General features: G+C 45.6%; 1 protein-coding gene across 6 annotated transcripts in view; it reads right to left on the bottom strand.

Annotated features, from left to right (window-relative positions):
• Nucleotides 1-13054, bottom strand: part of MELK (maternal embryonic leucine zipper kinase) — a 33163-nt gene extending 20109 nt beyond the window's left edge. For 3 of the 6 annotated variants that reach the window (XM_032097088.1, XM_032097089.1, XM_032097093.1), the window contains exons 1-11: nt 12853-13054; nt 12433-12534; nt 12052-12137; nt 11513-11629; nt 10843-10986; nt 9259-9327; nt 8074-8166; nt 6906-7004; nt 2520-2588; nt 1879-1977; nt 190-276 (exon numbers count right to left, since the gene is read on the bottom strand). In XM_032097088.1, the coding sequence (XP_031952979.1) occupies nt 190-276; nt 1879-1977; nt 2520-2588; nt 6906-7004; nt 8074-8166; nt 9259-9327; nt 10843-10986; nt 11513-11629; nt 12052-12137; nt 12433-12534; nt 12853-12940 (1053 nt within the window). In that variant the 5' untranslated portion in view covers nt 12941-13054. Of the gene's footprint in view, nt 1-189; nt 277-1878; nt 1978-2519; nt 2589-6905; nt 7005-8073; nt 8167-9258; nt 9328-10842; nt 10987-11512; nt 11630-12051; nt 12138-12432; nt 12535-12801 lie in introns of all 6 variants that reach the window. The other 3 variants (XM_032097091.1, XM_032097090.1, XM_032097092.1) reach the window with 3 other exon arrangements.
• Between the last annotated feature and the right edge of the window lie 5603 nt (nt 13055-18657).

Genomic DNA, 18657 nt, shown 5'->3' with positions numbered 1-18657 from the left:
GAACTTCTGAACCAGTAGCCTGTAGTTACAAGCTACAGCCAGATTCTAGAGTTCTGCAGGGGCTCCTTAAATCTGAAATGTATGTAAAATATCATACTTAGAATAGATACGTATTGGTCTGATAGCAGTAAACTTATTTACTCTATTACTGTATTTAATTGCTGTAAATTACTCACATACACTTCTTACCTCTGTTATTAATTGCAATATGGTCTCCCTGCTCTGCTCATGAAACACAGAAAGCTCTCTTACACAGTCCTCATCAAGATGTTCCAGCTGCAAGAACACAATGGCTATTGAAGTGTGAGGTTTTCAAGTTGCCCCATAATCCATATCTGACAGTGACACTGTTGTGAAACCCAGTGGGCTGAGTAAATCATCAACGATGATTTTAGACCTTGTATTTCAAATGTTTAGCATCACAGCTAAACATTGTAGGAAGCAGACTGAAGAAGTCATACTTCAACAACTTCACAGCCTGCCTCCTCACAGGTGAGAGCTTATGAATTCAAATAAGCCATCCAAAAGCAGCTAAGATTTTTACTAGAATGGAAGCTATGCTTTCATCTGTCTATAAATACCCAAAGCTACGAGCCATGCCCATCTCTATGAGAGCCAGCTGGCACTGATGGTGCGAGCACAGTCAAACTGTTCTTTACCTAGAATAACAGTGGCATCTGGTGGCAATGGGAAGCATTGGTTGTCAACATGCATGAACTTCTCAGCACTTTCTGCTGACAGCCAGATTATTTTGGATTTTTTCCTCTCCACACTGCCTTTGTCTCTCACACAAGAAAACAAGTGATAGAGTGACAGGATGAATATTCTTTCAATGAAATTTGAATTTTTATTCAAATTTTCATTGAGGACTGCATACAAGATAAAACATAAACACATCTAGCATCCTGAGGTGCCTTGAGGTGATGTTATGAAGCCGCTTTATTCCTTAACCGTCCGCTTAATGCCCAGGGGCACTGTGCCTTTAAGATGGACCTGTGGGGAGGGGCCATGGGACCCTGGTGCAGGTCAGTTGAACGTTTGATGGCTGGGACTGGGGACTCCAGGGGCTCGGGATGAGTGTGCCGGGAGTGCTGTGCTGCTCTTTGGGTTTCTCTTCTGTTCCAGCTAGCGGGAAAAAGGTTCTGTTGGTTTTTTTGTTCTTTTTCCCTTCCCTTCCTGTTGCAGTGGGGATCCTGCAACACGCATATATCAAACCAGGAGTCCCGTGGAAAGGAAATATACCTTCCCCCCTTACTTCACTGCCTCCCTTCCCTCCTCGCCTGCACATTGGCCCCGGTGGGCCTGTGGGGTGACCCCGGCTGGTCCGAGCCCATGTCTCTGTTCTCTCTCTGGGAATTTGTTGTATTTTGAGGGGTTTTTCCCCTGTTCTACCCTGTTTTTGTTCGGTGTTAATAAACAGTTTGGTTTTTTCCACTTTCCCTTGCTGTGACCCACTTGTCTTACTGGTGGAGGAAAAGGGGAGGCCCTTTTCCCTTTGGAGGAGACACTCTCTCTGGAGTGTTTCCTCCTGAAGTTTTGTCTCCAAAACCGAGACAGCACATTACATGAAGTATTGCTAAAGCAGACTAGAGAAGGAGCTGGTCATTCATACGTGGAAGTACTTCATGTTTTGATGAGAATTCTGTTATTCTGCGGATTCAGCTGCAGAATATAATGAAAGCACATTTTAAATTTCTTCTCAAGAGAAATCAAGAGCAAGTAATAATATTTTGACAGCTAAAAGAATCAGAAAAAGACCACAGCCATCGCGAAGTTCACCTTGGAACAAATAATTTCATACCATGCACTATGAGGATGGTAGTAAGCCAGCAAATACTATATGAAATGCTTTAGTATTCATCTGACCAGAGTACTTACTGGGTATTTACTTTGCCACTGAACAGCATCAGAAAAACCTTGCATGAGCCAAGGGTGACTTAACAGGTGTTGGACTGTAATCCGCTTCTTTGGGTCAACCTGGTGGGCAATAAAAATCAAAGTGATACTTAAATTGTGGAGAAAAAGTGAAGAAACAATTCATCTTCTACACAAAATGTTAGGAGGGTTAGGGACAAAACAAGAAACCAGTACTGTTTCAGAGCTTCACCAAAAGGAAGCTCACGCTCAAAGATCTTAGCTGTGAAGAGCAGTTATAGAACCTACCGTTAGGATAGATCTCCCAGGGATATGCAGCATTGGCTAGATGCCTTAGGTGTAGCTCAAATGTATATTTGCACTACAAAACAGCTCTTGTTTTTATAGCACATCAAGAACAACCAAACACATGCTGTTTGAAGACTTTGTTAAATCATTTCAACTTTGCTTAATTATTTTTGTAATCAAACATTTTTCTCAAAGATTTTTCAGCTGAAGGGCATATTAATCTTTTCTTCCAAAATTTGTAATAATTAAACTTCTTATTTAAACACAGAATGTTTTTAAAATATTTCATTGATGTAATGTTTTGAACCAATGCAACAGTACTTTATACATCTATTGAATAGAAATAATACCTTTACCTGCAGCATTTGGTCAAGGAGCAGTGTACTACTAGGAGAGAGCCACTTTGGAATACTGTATTTTCCTCTCTGCAAAAAAGAAGAGGATTTAGAGCTAACACTGAACCTCAAAAGGAGCTACCAAATTGCTTGGACAATAGTGCCATCTACACTTTGTTAAAAAAAAAACCAGCAGGAACATGTGAATTTAGCTTTAAGAGTGACTTGCATAAATGTCATGGCAGTACTAAAACCCAGCAGCATTAGTTAGGAAAATGTCATGTTTGAATCACCAGTTGCAGTTTTCATCCAATCTGCTTGTGTGACACTTGCATCTCCACCCACTTTTGCAGCTAATCTGCTCCTTCCTCTATTGCCTTGGTTCATCATATCAACTCAGAACTGAAGTTGTAGAAGTGCAAACATACTGGAGTATGAATGACTGATATTAGCACTTTGAAAACGTGAAGATTCACTGCAATCACTACTTTTCAGACACTAAAAGTACACCACCCTCAGTATTAAGATACTGTTTTTTGAATACGTGACATCTAACACTAAACTTTTGATCTCATACAGTAGACAGGAAAAAACTTACAGATCTAGCAAGTGAGATTTCTTTCAATATAATTATTTACTGTTGGTTTTTATTTAATTTTTGATCAGAAGAAAATTGAAAACAGCTCCCAGATGTGAGGTGTAACAGTAGCTGAAAACCAAATTCACCACCAAAAATCATTTATTTCTCAACAAAAATTGAGAAAAAAAAAAAGTAGTAAAAAGTCATTGTCAAATAACATAGCTATCATTTTGTAATGGCAGTTTTCTTTCTACAGATAAATGCATTAATAACAAAATAGTTGGTGTTATATGCGGCTACATTTCTAAGCACAGCATGTATTGCTTTGACATCACAGATTAAAGAATTTGTTACATCTTTACAGACACTACTAGTAAGTTATTCATGAGTAGTTCTGCAAGCTGTTTTACAACACAACTTTACTATGAAACTAAGTAACACGGGTAATCTACATTTTGTTTTTAGTATATTGCTACAGAACATGACATAACAAAAAGAAATTCTCATCTATTGTACTGTAGGCAGTACTGGATGGTACATAGGTTGTGATATCTACCAGGTGCATAACGTCATACCAGAAGCACATTTTTTTTAACAGAAGTTACATCACAGCTTAATTTTTCGGCCAAAAAGTCAAGACACTGATTTAAGTATTCACAAGTGAAGAGACGTTGAACATTCCAGGGAATTAACACTGCATGTAAGTCATAGGATCTTAATTAGATTCAAGCAGCAGATTTTGACTTTTTGTTGATTTGAGCAACAGGTTTGAGATGAGACTACAATAAATTTCAGGGTTTAAAATGTGTGACATTTAATTCCACAATAGTGGGTGTCCTCATTTCAAACAATTTTCAATTCACAACCACATAAAATTAAAACAAATTCAGAGTGGAAATAGCAAGCACGCATCTTAACACCTGCAACATGATTGGGTTTTGACTACTCCCAGACTAAGGTTTAAAACCTCATTTGTTGTTTCAAGCTCACTTCAATACATTCCACTGGCAAATATTGTGTCACTCCAAACAACTCAATTCATAGTTCCCGTCCATGTTGGACAACTGTACGCAGAATCATCTTTGATATTCTTAATTAAGGTCTCCATTTCACATCTGACTTCTCTGCTCAATGAATGCCTTAAGCAGTTGGATCATTTAGCAGGTTCTGCATCTTGGTGTAATGTGCAGCAGAAAGGGTTTTGTCATCCTATGACAGCATGCTTATAAGTGGATACGTTCTCAATGTACACTGAGCTTCTGGGTAGACAACACAGTTCACACCACAAGCAGAGAAGGAAAGGCAGCTCAAGTCTACTGACAACCCAGCTCTTTCCACTTCATAGCAGTTTTACTGAGAAACCGTAAGTGCTTGCCTGCGTTATTTGGACAACACTTCTAATCATATAGTTTAGTTTAGGTAGTCTTGCAAAGAGCAGGGAGTTGGACTTGATGATCCTTATTGCTCCCTTCCAGCTCAAGATATTCTATGACTATATGAGTAGGGAAGTCATGTAATTTTAAAGGCATTTTATCTGAACATTCGCACCTTTACACAATCTCTTTGGATTAGATAGTTGTAGTGGTTTGGTCTGAAATACTCATTACTGTTTATCTTCTGTGAGATAAGAAGTAGGAGAAGTGCAAAGCAGGCACCAAACTTGAAAGAATATAAAGAAGTTTATTAGCAGACCTAAAAGAGGGAAAAAAAAAAAATTATACCACCTTCAGAACTCTCCTCCTCCCCCCACCTTCCTCCCTTCTTCCACTGACAAGGTAAAAAGACAACCCTTAAGATGTTCAGTCTGTTTACCGCTTCCATAATAACCTTGTTCAGTCCATTTAGAAAGAGAAGTCTCTTTTTGCTCATGCTATGAAAACAGTATCACAACGACCCAGCCGCTCACTTCCAAATATTGTTCAGTCCATCTAGGAAGAGGTCTCTCTGTTTGTATGTGAGTACCTTCCCCCGACTTGCAGCTTTTCCCGCAACTGCTTTTGAGGGTCCACTCTTAAAGTTTTTTGGGGTACAATTTTAAGGTTGAGCTGTTCAGAAACAAAAAACAGAGGCCCTTCTCCTTCCCTGGGAGCAAAGGGTCTTCCTCATCTTCATCGTTAGGACTATCTCTGGGAGCATCTCTAGGAACTGAGGTTTTCTCCTTTCCCATTTGGAGCAAAAGTCCTCATCTGGTCCATCTCTCCCTGTCCAAACTTCTCATAAAATTACAGCTGCGTCAGCATCTGCCTATCTCGGCGCAGGTGCTTTTGCTCACGAGTTGAACACTCCACCCCCCATATCTTCATGAAATTACAACGGGATACTCTGATATATCATAGCTTCACAACAGAATTTCAGCTTTAAGCATCTCCTCTCTTTCTCTTCCCTCAGGTTTTCAGCTCTTCACAGCAATAAAAGGGTTAATCTCACCTCGGCCTTGCGGCTGTGTGGCTTATCGCTGTTGGTCACCTGACCTCTGCCAACAGAGGTGCTTTCCCTGGCTTTCCCTGAAATCTTGGCCGCAGTGGAAAGGTGGAAAGGGGGGGCGGGGGGGGGGGGGCGGTTCCGAGCCGCTCTGGCTGCCCACAGCCCTGCTGCGGGGGTCATCCTGGAGCTGTGACCCAGCCCAGCCCGGCCCGAGCAGGGCCTGGGCCGGGCCCACTGGGCCCCGCTCGGGCCCCGCAGCCACCTGTCCCAGCGCTGGAAACGAGAGAGAGCCTGGGGGGGGGGAGTTTGTCTATTCTTAAGTGTGTATCACAGAGGTGGTCACAACTTTAAGTGGCTTAGAGAATTGTCCATATTCAAACTGGCCAGCTGATAGGTTCTATCAGGTCCCAGAGGAAACTGTAACACCCCTTAGCAAGGATGTCCCTTCCAGGACTATGCTTGCTAACCTATGACAATAGTCTTCGCTTTTTTGGTTTGTTCCCTTTTTTTAATTTTTTGAAGTTCTCTCCAACAACTCAAACTAAGCTTCCTATAGATTTTCTGTCAAGGTACTCACGTGTACTCCAATTCCAGATTAAAAATCCACACTCTTTGATGAAAAGACCAGGTGCTTTATAGAGCTCAGACTGTTATACACCCTGAAAACACTCCCTGTGCAAACCAGTGTCAGTTGCCTCCTGCCAAAGTAGTCCTTGAATATTCTCAAGGAGGGGTTTTTTGGTGTTTTTTCAGACATATCAGACTCTTGGTGAAAGGAAAATGAGGTAGAGGAATCCAAAGCCCTTACTCTACACTGTTGTTCATCATCCCACTCACTTTACCAGAGCAAGCTTTACTTACATAGATTTTTATGGCAGCTCAGAAGTGGCTGGCAGAGGTGCATGTGTGATGAGGAACATCACTGTTTAGCCAAATCAAGAGGAGTTTACAGGGAAAGAACCAGTAACTTAATTATACTATTTACTATTTATTCAACTCCTTTTGGGAGGGGAAAGCATAATAGCAGATGCGGAATCCTGCTTTTCCTAGACATGAGAATGGCTGACATTTAAGAGTACTTTTAGTTAATCCATACAATACAGGGAGAAGACAGATAAACACTCCAATATAAAAGTCCAGCCCACTAGCAAGAAAATGCTTCTTCTGAAACTCAGTTTTCTACTGTATCATAGGACCAAGCTAGAGTACTGCACAGGCTGAGGGAAAACAGAAACAAATCCACAAAATACTTATCAAAAGAGTGGCAAAGCATAACAAAATTCAGCAGATAAGCCTTTTTGCTCAAGGCACAGCTCAGTAGATTCTGGCATCAGAAAGCAAAAATCTCCCATAATGCTTAGTGATTCCTGTTCCTTGTGTATTCTAGTACCATCAATACCTACCATGATCTTCCTGTAGACAGCCATGACATTATCATCATCAAAGGGGAGAAAGCCACACAGCAGAGCATACAGCAGTACTCCCATACTCCAAATATCTGCCTAAAAAATAAAAGTGAGAGTTCACAAGGCTCATCTGTCTAAAACGGCTTAGAGACAGATAACATTATCTCCTTTGGCAAAGCCCACATGCAACTCTTGGAAAGTAGGCTCCTTAACTCTGGACAGAAAACTCTTACAGTCCAAGTGAAAGCATACAATTTTCAATTCACTCAGACTAGAGCAGTAGTAAAACCATTACCCTCTCCTTAGGTTGCCAAATTGCTGCATTACTTTCAACCTACAAGGATTTCGCTGAAAAAAAGGAAATCAAACTCATCAGAAGGGATTTTGTACTCAAAAGTATTAGTGATTATGACAGCTGTCAGTACAGTTACAATCAGCTTTAAAGCCCCACTGGTTCTTATCAGTATAGACATGACAAGGCCTACGTGCCTCATACTGCAACTCCCACTTCAGTCATAGGATAAAGGAGGTTTGAGAAGCACTGACTTTGTGGAAAACAAAAAGAAAGCAAGAGTTAGAGGCCAGAGAGAGTGGTGCAAAGGAGGTAAAGGAGAAAAGACTGACTATCCAACAGCACAGACAGTTGGGAAGTTTGAGGAGATTGCAATTGCACCATTTTGAATGGATTGACAAGGGCATGTAGAATCTTCTAGACATGGAATCAAAGTTGGAAAAATGCCCCAGTTTTTCTTCTCTCTAATTTTCCTACACTGCACAGTACAAAGAGCAGGTTTTTATACAGAATTTCAAAGGCAAAGTACACGAGATATTGAGACTGCACAGAAATTTGCAGTAAGACTTGGAAAATTAACAGAACAAATTGCTGCTTGGAATAACATAGTAGAAGGAAGGAATTTAAGTTATCTTTTGCAGAGCAACACCTGGGGACAGTGAAGGATTAGTCAGGGATGAAGAAACCAGGTGCAGAATCTGTGGTCAAGATATATTCCAGGCTGTGACTGCTCTCAGTCACACAGCTTCTGAGAGCCACTGAGGCAATGTGACATTGAAGAAAGACACTAAGGGAGTATATCTGAATCCTACCACCTTTAAATACATGGTGGGCAGGAAAAAAACCACCCTAACCCACAATTGTGACATCTACCTCTGAGCCAATGTATGCTTTGCCCTGAATCAGCTCTGGTGCTGCATAAGCTGGGCTTCCACAGCAGGTGTTCAGATGGTAATCAAGGCCACGCTAGAACAAGACAGAAAACTGATGACACAGCAGCATTGGCTCTAACACATATAGTGACTTCTAGCAACAACATATTAAAGACCTCAGAGGCTTCATTTTCCAGTGCTGTGTATATACAGTCACCTAATATTTTGCTTTGGTATAATATATGGCTTCACTAGGCAAAAAACTGTCCAAGACCAGGAGAATCCCATAAATGTTCAGATGCCAAGCTGCTCCTTCACATGTTATCCCAGCAGCCTTTTCTGCAGCTCCTCCTTTGATAGGCATACTTCCCTTTGTGACCACAAAGAGAACAGATGGAACTTGGGAATCAGTAATCCAAGAGCTACTGGGCACGAGGCTGGTTGGATATTTATATAAATATTTAATGCAATAACTTCATGAAGAACCACAAAAATGCTTCCTTATTAAAAACATGTTATTCCTTAGCCTGGGCTTTGTTCTAAGCAGATCAGAGTGAGATAACATTGTACCAACAAGATGGTAGTCTAATACTCCTGATTTCCTGCAAGGTGCTTTAACTTGACTCAGCTAAAACAATCTGAGGACTTTGGATCAGTAAGACCTTCTTCCCATCAAATTCCTTCTTACCAGCACCCATCTCATATGTGAAGACGACAAACAGAGCAGTAATCTAGAAACCAACTTTAAACTTGGTAAACAACTCAGTACAACCATGTGGACCCAGGGGTTTTGTAAAGGTAAGGGGAATCTATTGGATTTGATCCACAATCTCTACACATGGACAAATCTTATGAAAATGACACATGCCATTGAAAGTTATTGGGGAAAAATGGACACCAACATCATCTTTACAGTGCAAGCCTTTGTGGGAGTAGGTACTCTACACACAAGGCAATCTGAAAGATGAAGTGTAAGAGGACAAAATCTGATATTCTGCTCAGAAAATGCAAAACTGTCTCACACTCTTAAAGGCCTACCAAGCAATTAGCAGTGGGACAATAACTACACAAACAGTTCAAAATCAGGGCAAGGCTCTGCACTGCACCCTGAAGTCACGCCTGAAATTCTTATGTACGCACTGTAGCTGATTTAGCTCTGCTCTACGAGAGCAACTGACACCCTTACCTTTGGCTTTGCACAAAGTCCAAAGTCTATCAGCTTCAGATTATGTTCCTCATCAATCAGTAAATTTTCCTAGTAAAAGAGAAAGTGGTAATGAATTTTTCCATAACACCAAGTATCCAAGAAACCATATTTTCTTACATGTTATTTCTTCTTGCCATTACCAGCCAGAATTTACCTAACATTCTCCCCTGGAGATTTTGACCTGTTGCTAATGAATATATCTGATATTCCAAGTGGGGAATACAAGCTCCTACCTGCTCAGAAAGGCCTGGGGGGCTGCTAGACAGAAAGCAAAAACTGTGAGGCAGCAGCCTGCCCTGGTAGAAAAGGCAGCCAGTGATATCCCAGGTGGTGTGAAAAGAAGCAGAGCTGGCAAAGTGGGAGAAGCCAGCTGCCCTCTGTTCAGCACAGTGAGAACAGCCCATAAAGTTTCTGCCCACCCTCTAGCACAGGAAAGACACAAAACTGAGGTAAGCTCTGTGGATGGACACCAGCCTGTCCGGGGTGCTGGAGCACTTGTTCCATGAGGAGAGACTGAGGGAGAGATGGTTGTTCAGCCTGTAGGTGATAAAGCTTCAGTGAAGACCTCATGGCAGCCTTTGAATTCTTATGAAGGGGGCATAGAGTCAGACCCTCCATAGAAGCACATGGTGGGATGATGACAGTCAGTAAGGATCAGGAGACATTCAGACCGGTACTAAGAAAAAGCCTTTCTCATAAAAAAGGAAGTGAAGAGCTTAACAGGTTTCCCAGCAACATTATGCTGCCTCATCCTAGCAAGAGGTCCAAGATGTGACTAGATGAAGAAGTTTGGTGTGAAGTGTTTTAAACAGGAGATAAAAGCAGAAGCCACTAGAAGTCACTTCCCAACCAAGCTATCTCACAATCCTATGAATCCATCAGGTCTCCAGCTACAATCCAAATCCTTCCAAGAGGTACACAGAAGGCTTTGCTTGGGGAGAAGTCCTTTGGAGACAAGGATTTCATGAGCTGTCTAGTAAAATGCCTGTACCCTAAGGATATGCTTTTCTCAGTTATCAGTGTCTCTGAACATGCAAACTTCTAACCCCTTCTAGGAGAAATGGTCTCAGTGCTTCCATTCCCTAAGCCCACACTTAATTCCTGTGGTGACAGTAAAGCCACAGGATCAGTGGTACATCTCTCCCCCTGCCCAGTTCTCACTTGTTTATGTTGTGGGAGTCACATTTTCCTTTGGCTGTCAGAACAGAACAGCTTGCACAACAGAGAGAAACCGTAACAACTCCCCTTGGGTATAAGCTGGAATAAAGAGGATAGTAAAAATGCCTAACCAACAGCCAAAGTCAAATCCGTGTCTGCTCCACTCTCAGCTGGAGTGCACTATTCTACATCACTTCCAGAGGAAGCTCCTTCCTCAGATACAGCTTCATCCAGCTCAGTTGAGGTACAAAGCAATAAGTAGAAATAACACTTTGAGCAAATGTTAGCTAAAGACCTCTAAGTACAGGAGAACAGAGAAGACACAACTCACACCAGCTCCATTCAGACATATAAAAGTGGGTCTTCATCAGTATTTGTGCAAATCTGACTCCTGTTCAAACTTACTGGTTTGAGATCCCTGTGGGCATATCCCTGACTGTGCACATAAGCAATTGCTGAAACAATCTGCCGAAAAAATATGCGAGCTTCTTCCTCGGAAAGGTGGTCCTTAGAAATGATGTAATCAAACAGCTCTCCTCCAGGACAGTACTGCATGAAAGCAGGAAAAAAAGAATACATTTGGGATACAGTCAGGGTATCTAAACATGAACAAGGGCACTGGATAGCAAGAAGGCACTCTTCTCTTTCCTTCCCTCTGCTTTATTCCAGCAGCAACCAGGCATGCCCCAGGCCAGTGTGCAACAGATCCAACAAGCCCAAGAGCTCAACTCTTTCCCAGTGCTTGCCACAGCCATATCACACTGCCATCACAGGCGACAGAAACTGCCCAAAGGTGACAACTCAGTGGCACTTCTCAGGTTCCATATATTCTGCTAGTGCTATTTTTGGAGTGTGAGGTGGGAATTAAAGTCAGTTTGCTTATTGCAAACAGTAAAAAATGGCTTTTATGAGACAGAACACATTGTCAGCTTCATTTCTAAACTATGGCATCTTGGACACAATTATCTCACCATTGAGATAATTTTCTAAGAATTGTTTCATTTGGACTCTGCTACCATCTACTGCTGTGACTAAACCCAGAGATCTTTGCCACAGCAGAAACACCATTCCTTACCTCTAAAACCATGAATATTTTCTTGGGTGTCTCAATCACATGATACAACCGACAAATGTGCTGGTGACTCAAGTCCTTCATGGCATCAATTTCTAATTTAACACGAGGCAAGTCATCCTAAAAGATCACAATAGCAAGGTATGGAATTGCCAATTAGTTTGACAGCCTGTATATCACAGTAAGCCTGCACATCAGAACTGCTCAAACTCAAACCAGCACCAGCTCTATCACTGCTCACCTGCCCTCCTCACACAGTAAAACTCAAAGGGGCAGATGTACAATAGCTACTATTCTCATCAGCATTCCGTTTGACTTACAGTAGTTTATTTAGTTATTTAATATTTAAAGCTGTAACTGCCTCAGTTTTACAGCCAGAGAACATTGCCCTCTCCACATGAGGGCACAGGATTTGTGGTGCCATTAAAATTATTTCAAATCTACAGCATCTACCGCTAGCCCACAGTGACAGGTCGTACCCATGTTCCTGAGAACGCCACAGGAACAGCATGTTACCAACTCTGAAGTATCTTTTGGATTACCTGTAAAGCAAGCTTGTCCATGATTTTTATTGCAACTTTTTCACCAGTGAGACGATGTCGCGCAAGTTTTACCTTTGCAAACCCACCTAGAATTTGAAACAGAGACATATAAAGCTCTGCATGGTGACCAACTTTCTCATCCTGACGACGATCTCAGTCGCTCTGAAGCAAATACCATATGCACAGCATGTAGCATCTTTTCTAGAGGAAGAAGCAATTGCTGCCACCACATTCCATTTACATTTCCACAGTTCTGCCCCGCAAAATTACACCGACAAAACATGACCCACAGATTCTGAAGTAACAGTTAATCTCTCAGATAAACACTGAGGTGAGCGGACACATCACACACACTTGTTTGCATTCACAGACTGAGCCCACCTGTACCGACTGTTCCGTGTAATTCATAGTACTTGAGAATTTCCTCATAGTCACCTCCGGCCATTCTGCGACCCGCAGGACGCGGGCAGCTCTTCTCAGCACCTGGAAGGGGAGACCGCAGATCGCGCTCATGCTTTCGGGCACAGGAAAGGACTCAGCTGCAGCCCCCGGGGAGGGCGGAGCGGCTACTGTTCTCACGGGCCAGGCACGGCTGCCCGGCGATAGGCGCGGGAGAGCCGCGGTCCCGAATCGCAGCGGCCAGAAGACCCTCGAGTCCCATCCCATTCCCTGGGGCGCTACGGCCAGGTGGCCCCCAAGTCCCACCCCGTTCCTTCGGGCGCTGCCGCCAGGAGCCCCCCCGAGTGTTACCCCGTCCCGAGGCAGCGACCAAACAGTAGAGCAGCCTAGAGAGACCGTTACCGTTCAAATGTCCCGCTTCCGGCCGCCGGGATCGAAAAGCCAATCTCCGCGCGCCGCCGAACCGGAACAGGCGTGAAGGGACTGGCATGCCGGGAGGGAGGGAGATGGGGAAGCGGTGCTGCCACAGTGGGAAGGTCTGCGCTGCCGGCTGGTTGCTAACGCGGGTGGCCTCGGCCGAGACCAGGCCGTACGGAGACAGAAAAGAGCGTCTGCCTTTCCCAGAAAGCGCGTACCTAGGCGCAGCCGTCGGGACCGGAGCGGAGTCGGCGCTGCAGGGGCTGGCGCCACGCACAAGATGGCGGCCGAGGTCGTTGCTCCGAGGAGGTGGTGCCTTCCAGCGCTCCCGTCAGGCTTTCTCGCCAAAGGCCCGGCCGCCCGTGGCTGCCATTCTCAGTACCACCCCATCCTGCCCGAGGCACGGCGTGTTTCTGGCGCGGGGCAGGCGAGAGTCTCCATTCTGAGGTATATGTTTAGATGACCCCTAATAGACAATAGGTTCATTACTGCAGTATTGCAGCTTTGCTCTGTACACGCGAAGAAACACAAGTCAGTTTGTACCCCCGTCTGCCAGTTTTTTAAAGAGGCAGGAAATGTGAGGGGGACAGGGCAGGACACATGAGTGAAAAAAGGGAAGAAAACATGAGGGGAGAAAGGGCAGGAAACGTGAGGGGGAAAGTGTGAGAAACTAGAGGGAAAAGTGGGAAACATGGGGGCGGGAAATGTCGGAAATATAGGGGTAAAAGGACAGGACATCTGAGGAGAAAAAAAGGGCAAGGGAACTGTATGGGGAAAGTGCAAGAAATGTGAGGGGAGAAGGGCAAGAAACATGGGGGGGAGATTGGGTTGCAAAATAATCAGCTTTTATCAAAATGTCCACAGCAAAACCACCCTGTGTTGCTCCCTTAGGACTCTGCACAGGCTCAGGGCCAGCTCTGGGGACCAGCCTGGTGCTGGCAACAGGGCACTAATCCTCTGTCCATGCCTGTGCCACCGTGCAGAGCCTGGAATACCCTCCTGAAGCAGGATGGCCGTTGCGAAGAGCCCACTGCTTGCTGAGGGCATATGTGTCCATTTGGCAAGGCAAGGTGTGGACTGGCTGTGCAGGCCAAATACCTGTGCCTCTCAAGGGGCAGGATCAGAGAGCCCCTTTTCTGTAGAAGTACATGATCTTTGTTCTCTTGGGACAGCTATTTGTCACTTTCATCTTCCCATTGGTACTAGCACTGGATACTATAGACTTCCTCTAGGGACAGGTCTTGGTTGATGTGGTCATTCCACTCTTCTTTCTCCTTGGCAAAGGTTCCATCCTTGGTCTTCGGCACTAACAGGTCTGATACCTCCCTTGTCCCTGCCCACTGCCTGCTGTAGGCATGGGCTTTCAACAGGCAAGGTGAAGGACTGAGTGAGTAGCAGGGGCTGTGCAGGGCAGCTGCCTGGCTCTCTGCCCCTGCAGCTCTCACCTGCACACTGAAGGCCAGAGAAGGTGTTGTTATTGCCACCTCTTGTGCCTCAGCAAGAGGTGCATGGTGCTCCCCTTCCTCGGGACCTGTGGTCAGAGCTGTCTCAGAGGCTGTGGCACCCACTGGAGCAAGAAATGCTCAGGTCACCAGCTGCCTCTCCTGCTGCCTCTGTGCCCATGCTGCTGAGACAGCTAGGCCTCCTCTGGGAAGCAGTGTGAGGGTCCTCATTGTTCACTGGGCCCAAGGAGTTGTCCTAGATGTTGTAGCTGACATCATCTTCCCATTGGGACAAGCTCTTGGTCTTTTTTGTCTTGTCCATGAGACAATTTTTTTCACTGTCATCTTCCCCTTGGGAGAGCTCTTTATCATTGCTGTTTTCCCCTTGGGACAGGTCTTGGTCTATCCGGTTTTCCCCTTGAGACAGCTCGTGGTCTCTCTCCGGTTCCTGTTGGGACATTGTCTTTCCTGTAGGAGACCTCTTTGTCATTTTCCTACTGGGACATGCACTATTCTACATCTCTTCCAGAGGAAGCTCCTTCCTCAGATACAGCTTCATCCAGCTCAGTTGAGGTACAAAGCAATAAGCAGAAATAACACTTTGAGCAAATGTTAGCTAAAGACCTCTAAGTACAGGAGAACAGAGAAGACACAACTCACACCAGCTCCATTCAGACATATAAAAGTGGGTCTTCATCAGTATTTGTGCAAATCTGACTCCTGTTCAAACTTACTGGTTTGAGATCCCTGTGGGCATATCCCTGACTGTGCACATAAGCAATTGCTGAAACAATCTGCCGAAAAAATATGCGAGCTTTGTTGTCTTCCTGTTGGGTAACTCTTTTGTCATTGTTCTCTTCCTTTTTGGAGAGGTCTTCATCTCTCCTGTATTCCCCTTGGGACATCTCTCTGTCATTCCCATCTTCCCCTTGGGACGTGTCTTTGTCATTGTTGTCTTCCCATTATGACAGCTCTTTATCACTGTAATTTTCCCACTGGAACAGCTCTTCATCTCTCCTGTATTCATCTTGAGACATTGTTGTCCTCCCTTTCAGCCAGTTCTTGGTCTCTCTTGTCTTCATTTTGGGACAGCTCCTTGTCCTTGATGTCTTCCCTTGGCACAGCTCTTGGTATCCATCATCTTTCCACTCTTTCTCCTCCTCATATAAGGTGGCACAATTGTTTGGAAAATTTGCTCCCAGAAACTCCAGCATCCTCTGATGACTAATGATTTTTCTCAAAATCCTGGAAAATTTGTCTGGCTTTCCCAAGCGGGGCTTTTCATGTTCAGTTCCTGCGAAGGTTCTGTCTTCGACACAACACTCAGATCCTTTGCAGTCTTGTGGTGCAGCAGCAGAGACCTGCTGGTGAAGTTGCACTTAACAACGCTTCTCTGTCCAGCACCATGTCCCTGCATCTCTGCCCAGGGAAGCTGATGTAGCCATGCTGTGTGCCCAGTCCCACTGTTCTCCTGGCTGCTGGCTGTGTCTCTGGCTCCCCATGTAGTTCTTGTGGGGGATGTCATGCACAGGGATCTGGCTCTCGTCCTTCAGACCTGCAACATAGGCTTCAGGGTGGTGTGGTGCAACGCTCAAGCTCCAAACACCTGTGGCTGTGCCCTGCTCACTGTGGGTACCCTGAGCAATGAGACCAAGCAGTAGGTGGCTGTTGCTGGCCATGGTGATGGCCATTCTCCTGCCCCTGGCAGAAAGCAGTCAGCTGGCAGCTGCTGCTGGAGAGGAGGCAGCTTGTGTGTACCGGAGTGCTGCTGCCTGTATTGCTGGCAGATGGACTGTCTCTTCGTGAGTCACTCAGGTATGGATGGGGCAGTGACACACTGTGCACCAGGCTGTTCATCTGCAAGAGAAGCTGAGGAGAGAGGCTGCCTGACTGTGGCCCTTGCCCCTGCCTCCTGCCTGTGCCTCCTGCCTGCCTGTCAGCAGTTCCTGGGGGTGGGAAGATGTTCAGCCTTATCTCCCCCAGTCTCTGTACATCAGTGTGATGTTCCCAGTGTCCTGTGAGCTCTCTGGGCAGGGAAGGCCTGGCACCCTGTCCCCACAGAGGGAGGGAAGAAACCTGACTCTGGCTGCCTCGCAGTGCTGCCCACATCTGCCTGTGGTTCACCTGTGTCTGCCTCAGGTCCACCTGTGGGCAAGTGGAAGCATGGGATGGAAGTGGCTGCCTTGGCCAGCAGCAGAGCCCCCAGACAGCTCCATGATGCCCAGTCTGTACACACAAAGATACAGAAGCCAGTTTTTAACTTTGTCAGTTATTTAAAAGGTGGGGAGATGTGAGAGGAAAAGGACAGGAAACGTGAGGTAAAAAAGGAAAGGAAATGTGAAGGAAGAAAAGGGCAGAAAACAGGAGGAGAAAAGTGTGATAAATATGAGGAAAGAAAAGGCCAAGAAAATATAGGGGGGAAAGGCTGGGACACATGAGGAGAAAATTGTGAGAAACGGGAAAATTGTGGGGAGTATGAGGGGAAAAGGTCAGGAAACGTGAGTGAAAAAAGGGCATAAAATGTGAATGTCTTGGTTTGAAAGACAGGTGTCTGTCAAGGAAGACAGGAGCCTCCCTCAAAATGGAAAATGTAACCACCTTCCCTTCAAATTATGATGATTTTGAAATTAAGGAGCTTTCAGGCAAATATATAAGGAATAGGAATAACAGTCCTTTACTTATATATATGTATGTATAACAGGGCAAATAAACAATAACTATGGCAGTAACAACAAACAGAACCAGGAACCCAGTGACAGCCTTCTCAGCTCTCAGGCACTTTCCCCTTTGGTGCAGTTAAGGTCGCAGCTGGCCAGGGCTTCCGGTGAGCACAGCACATGCAATGGTTTCCCTGCAGCTGCAGGGGGTGCTCCAGAGCAAGCTACGGGGTAGTGTAGCACGGGGTAGTGGCGGCTTGGGATCCCAGGAAGGGATGGGCAAAAGGCTTCACAAACCCCCTGGGCAACCGATCTGGGTGCCCCAGCAGGACCCTCAGGAACAGCAGGCTGGAACAGCAGGGACGAGCACAAATCCTGGGTGGCAGATGAGATGTATCAAACTCTGGAGCTGCAGCGGGAACCCTGGAAGGTCTCAGCAGGCAGGGCGTGTGGAGCTATAGTGTAGCGAAGGCTCGAAGCACCGGCAAAGAAATGGCAGGGGCAGGGCAGCTGCCCGGCTCCCAGTGGGGCAGGAAAAGGCAGGCTTGGGATCCCAGGGTTTTCCCTGAGACACCCGAGCAGATGGTGAAAAAGTCCCTCTTTTACTGAGGTGGGGTGTTAGGGTCCCAGTGTAACAGCCGCTCCAGCGAGCAAACTCCGCTCACTGTAGAAGGAAGGCAGCAGAAAGCAGAAACCTGCAGCGGCGACGAACTCTCTCCACAACAACGGCAGCCCTCCCCCTCCGAACGCCAGGAGAGTAAGAGCCCTTTTTCCCAGTTCAAATCTCACAGCATCCCTGCCCTCCACGAGAAAACTCCAGGTGAAAGAGAGTAGCCAGTTGGACCCCTCATACTGTGGCCAGGTCTTTTGTCTCTCTTAAGTACTCAGTTATTTGTCCCCCTGGCAACATGTATGGGGAAAATTCTTTAAGAGAAAAAGTAAACAAAAGGAGTGACACAGCCCGCTGTGTCGGCCCAAGGACCAGTGCTGCATCTCCCCGAGCATCTGCAGGGAAGCCGGCAATCTCAGAGATGCCGATTGCCTGTAGAAGACACCAGGGCGGGCTGCGGAGCCCTCACACAAACACCCACAACTGCCTGCGCAGTGAAAGGCACGATCACACAAACAAGCAGAAATCCAGGATGTCAACTGTGGATAAAGGAGTTGAGAGGGGCCTTTTGTATGGGTTCCAGCAGATTTATTCAGTGGAGGGTCCAGGGACAAAAAGACCAAGACATTGGAGGGTCCAGGGGTTTTATAGGGGGAGGTACAATGGGTGGGTAGGGCAGCATAAGCCAATCAGGTGAGGGTCAAGGAGGCGGAGGAGGTTCAGAGTGACAACCCAAAATCCAATAGGGAAGGAGAGGGGAGGGACAAGGGAACAGGGAGCCAATGAAGCATCGAAGAACAGAGAACATTCTGGAAATGACACATATTAAACAGGGGACATACATATTATAGGATATATACATAAAAAGGGGTGGAGAGCCAATGGGCCAACCAGAAACTGACAATTTACATAGAACCACAAAGGGCCATGGGAGCTCGCCATAGGTTGGAGGGAGATGTTAGACTTCGGAGCTGGCCCACCATGAGTTCAAAGCTGCACTTGGACCTTGCGGCTCTCCAGCCACTCTGGCAACAAAGGAGAACTCCTAAAACCCCAACAGTGAACCTCCCGCTCCAGGTCC

Source organism: Corvus moneduloides, chromosome Z, assembly GCF_009650955.1.
Source record: "Corvus moneduloides isolate bCorMon1 chromosome Z, bCorMon1.pri, whole genome shotgun sequence".
NCBI classification, from domain to species: Eukaryota; Metazoa; Chordata; class Aves; order Passeriformes; family Corvidae; genus Corvus; species Corvus moneduloides.
The sequence above is the reverse complement of the archived record's forward strand: the minus strand, read 5'-3'. Positions and strand labels throughout refer to the sequence as shown.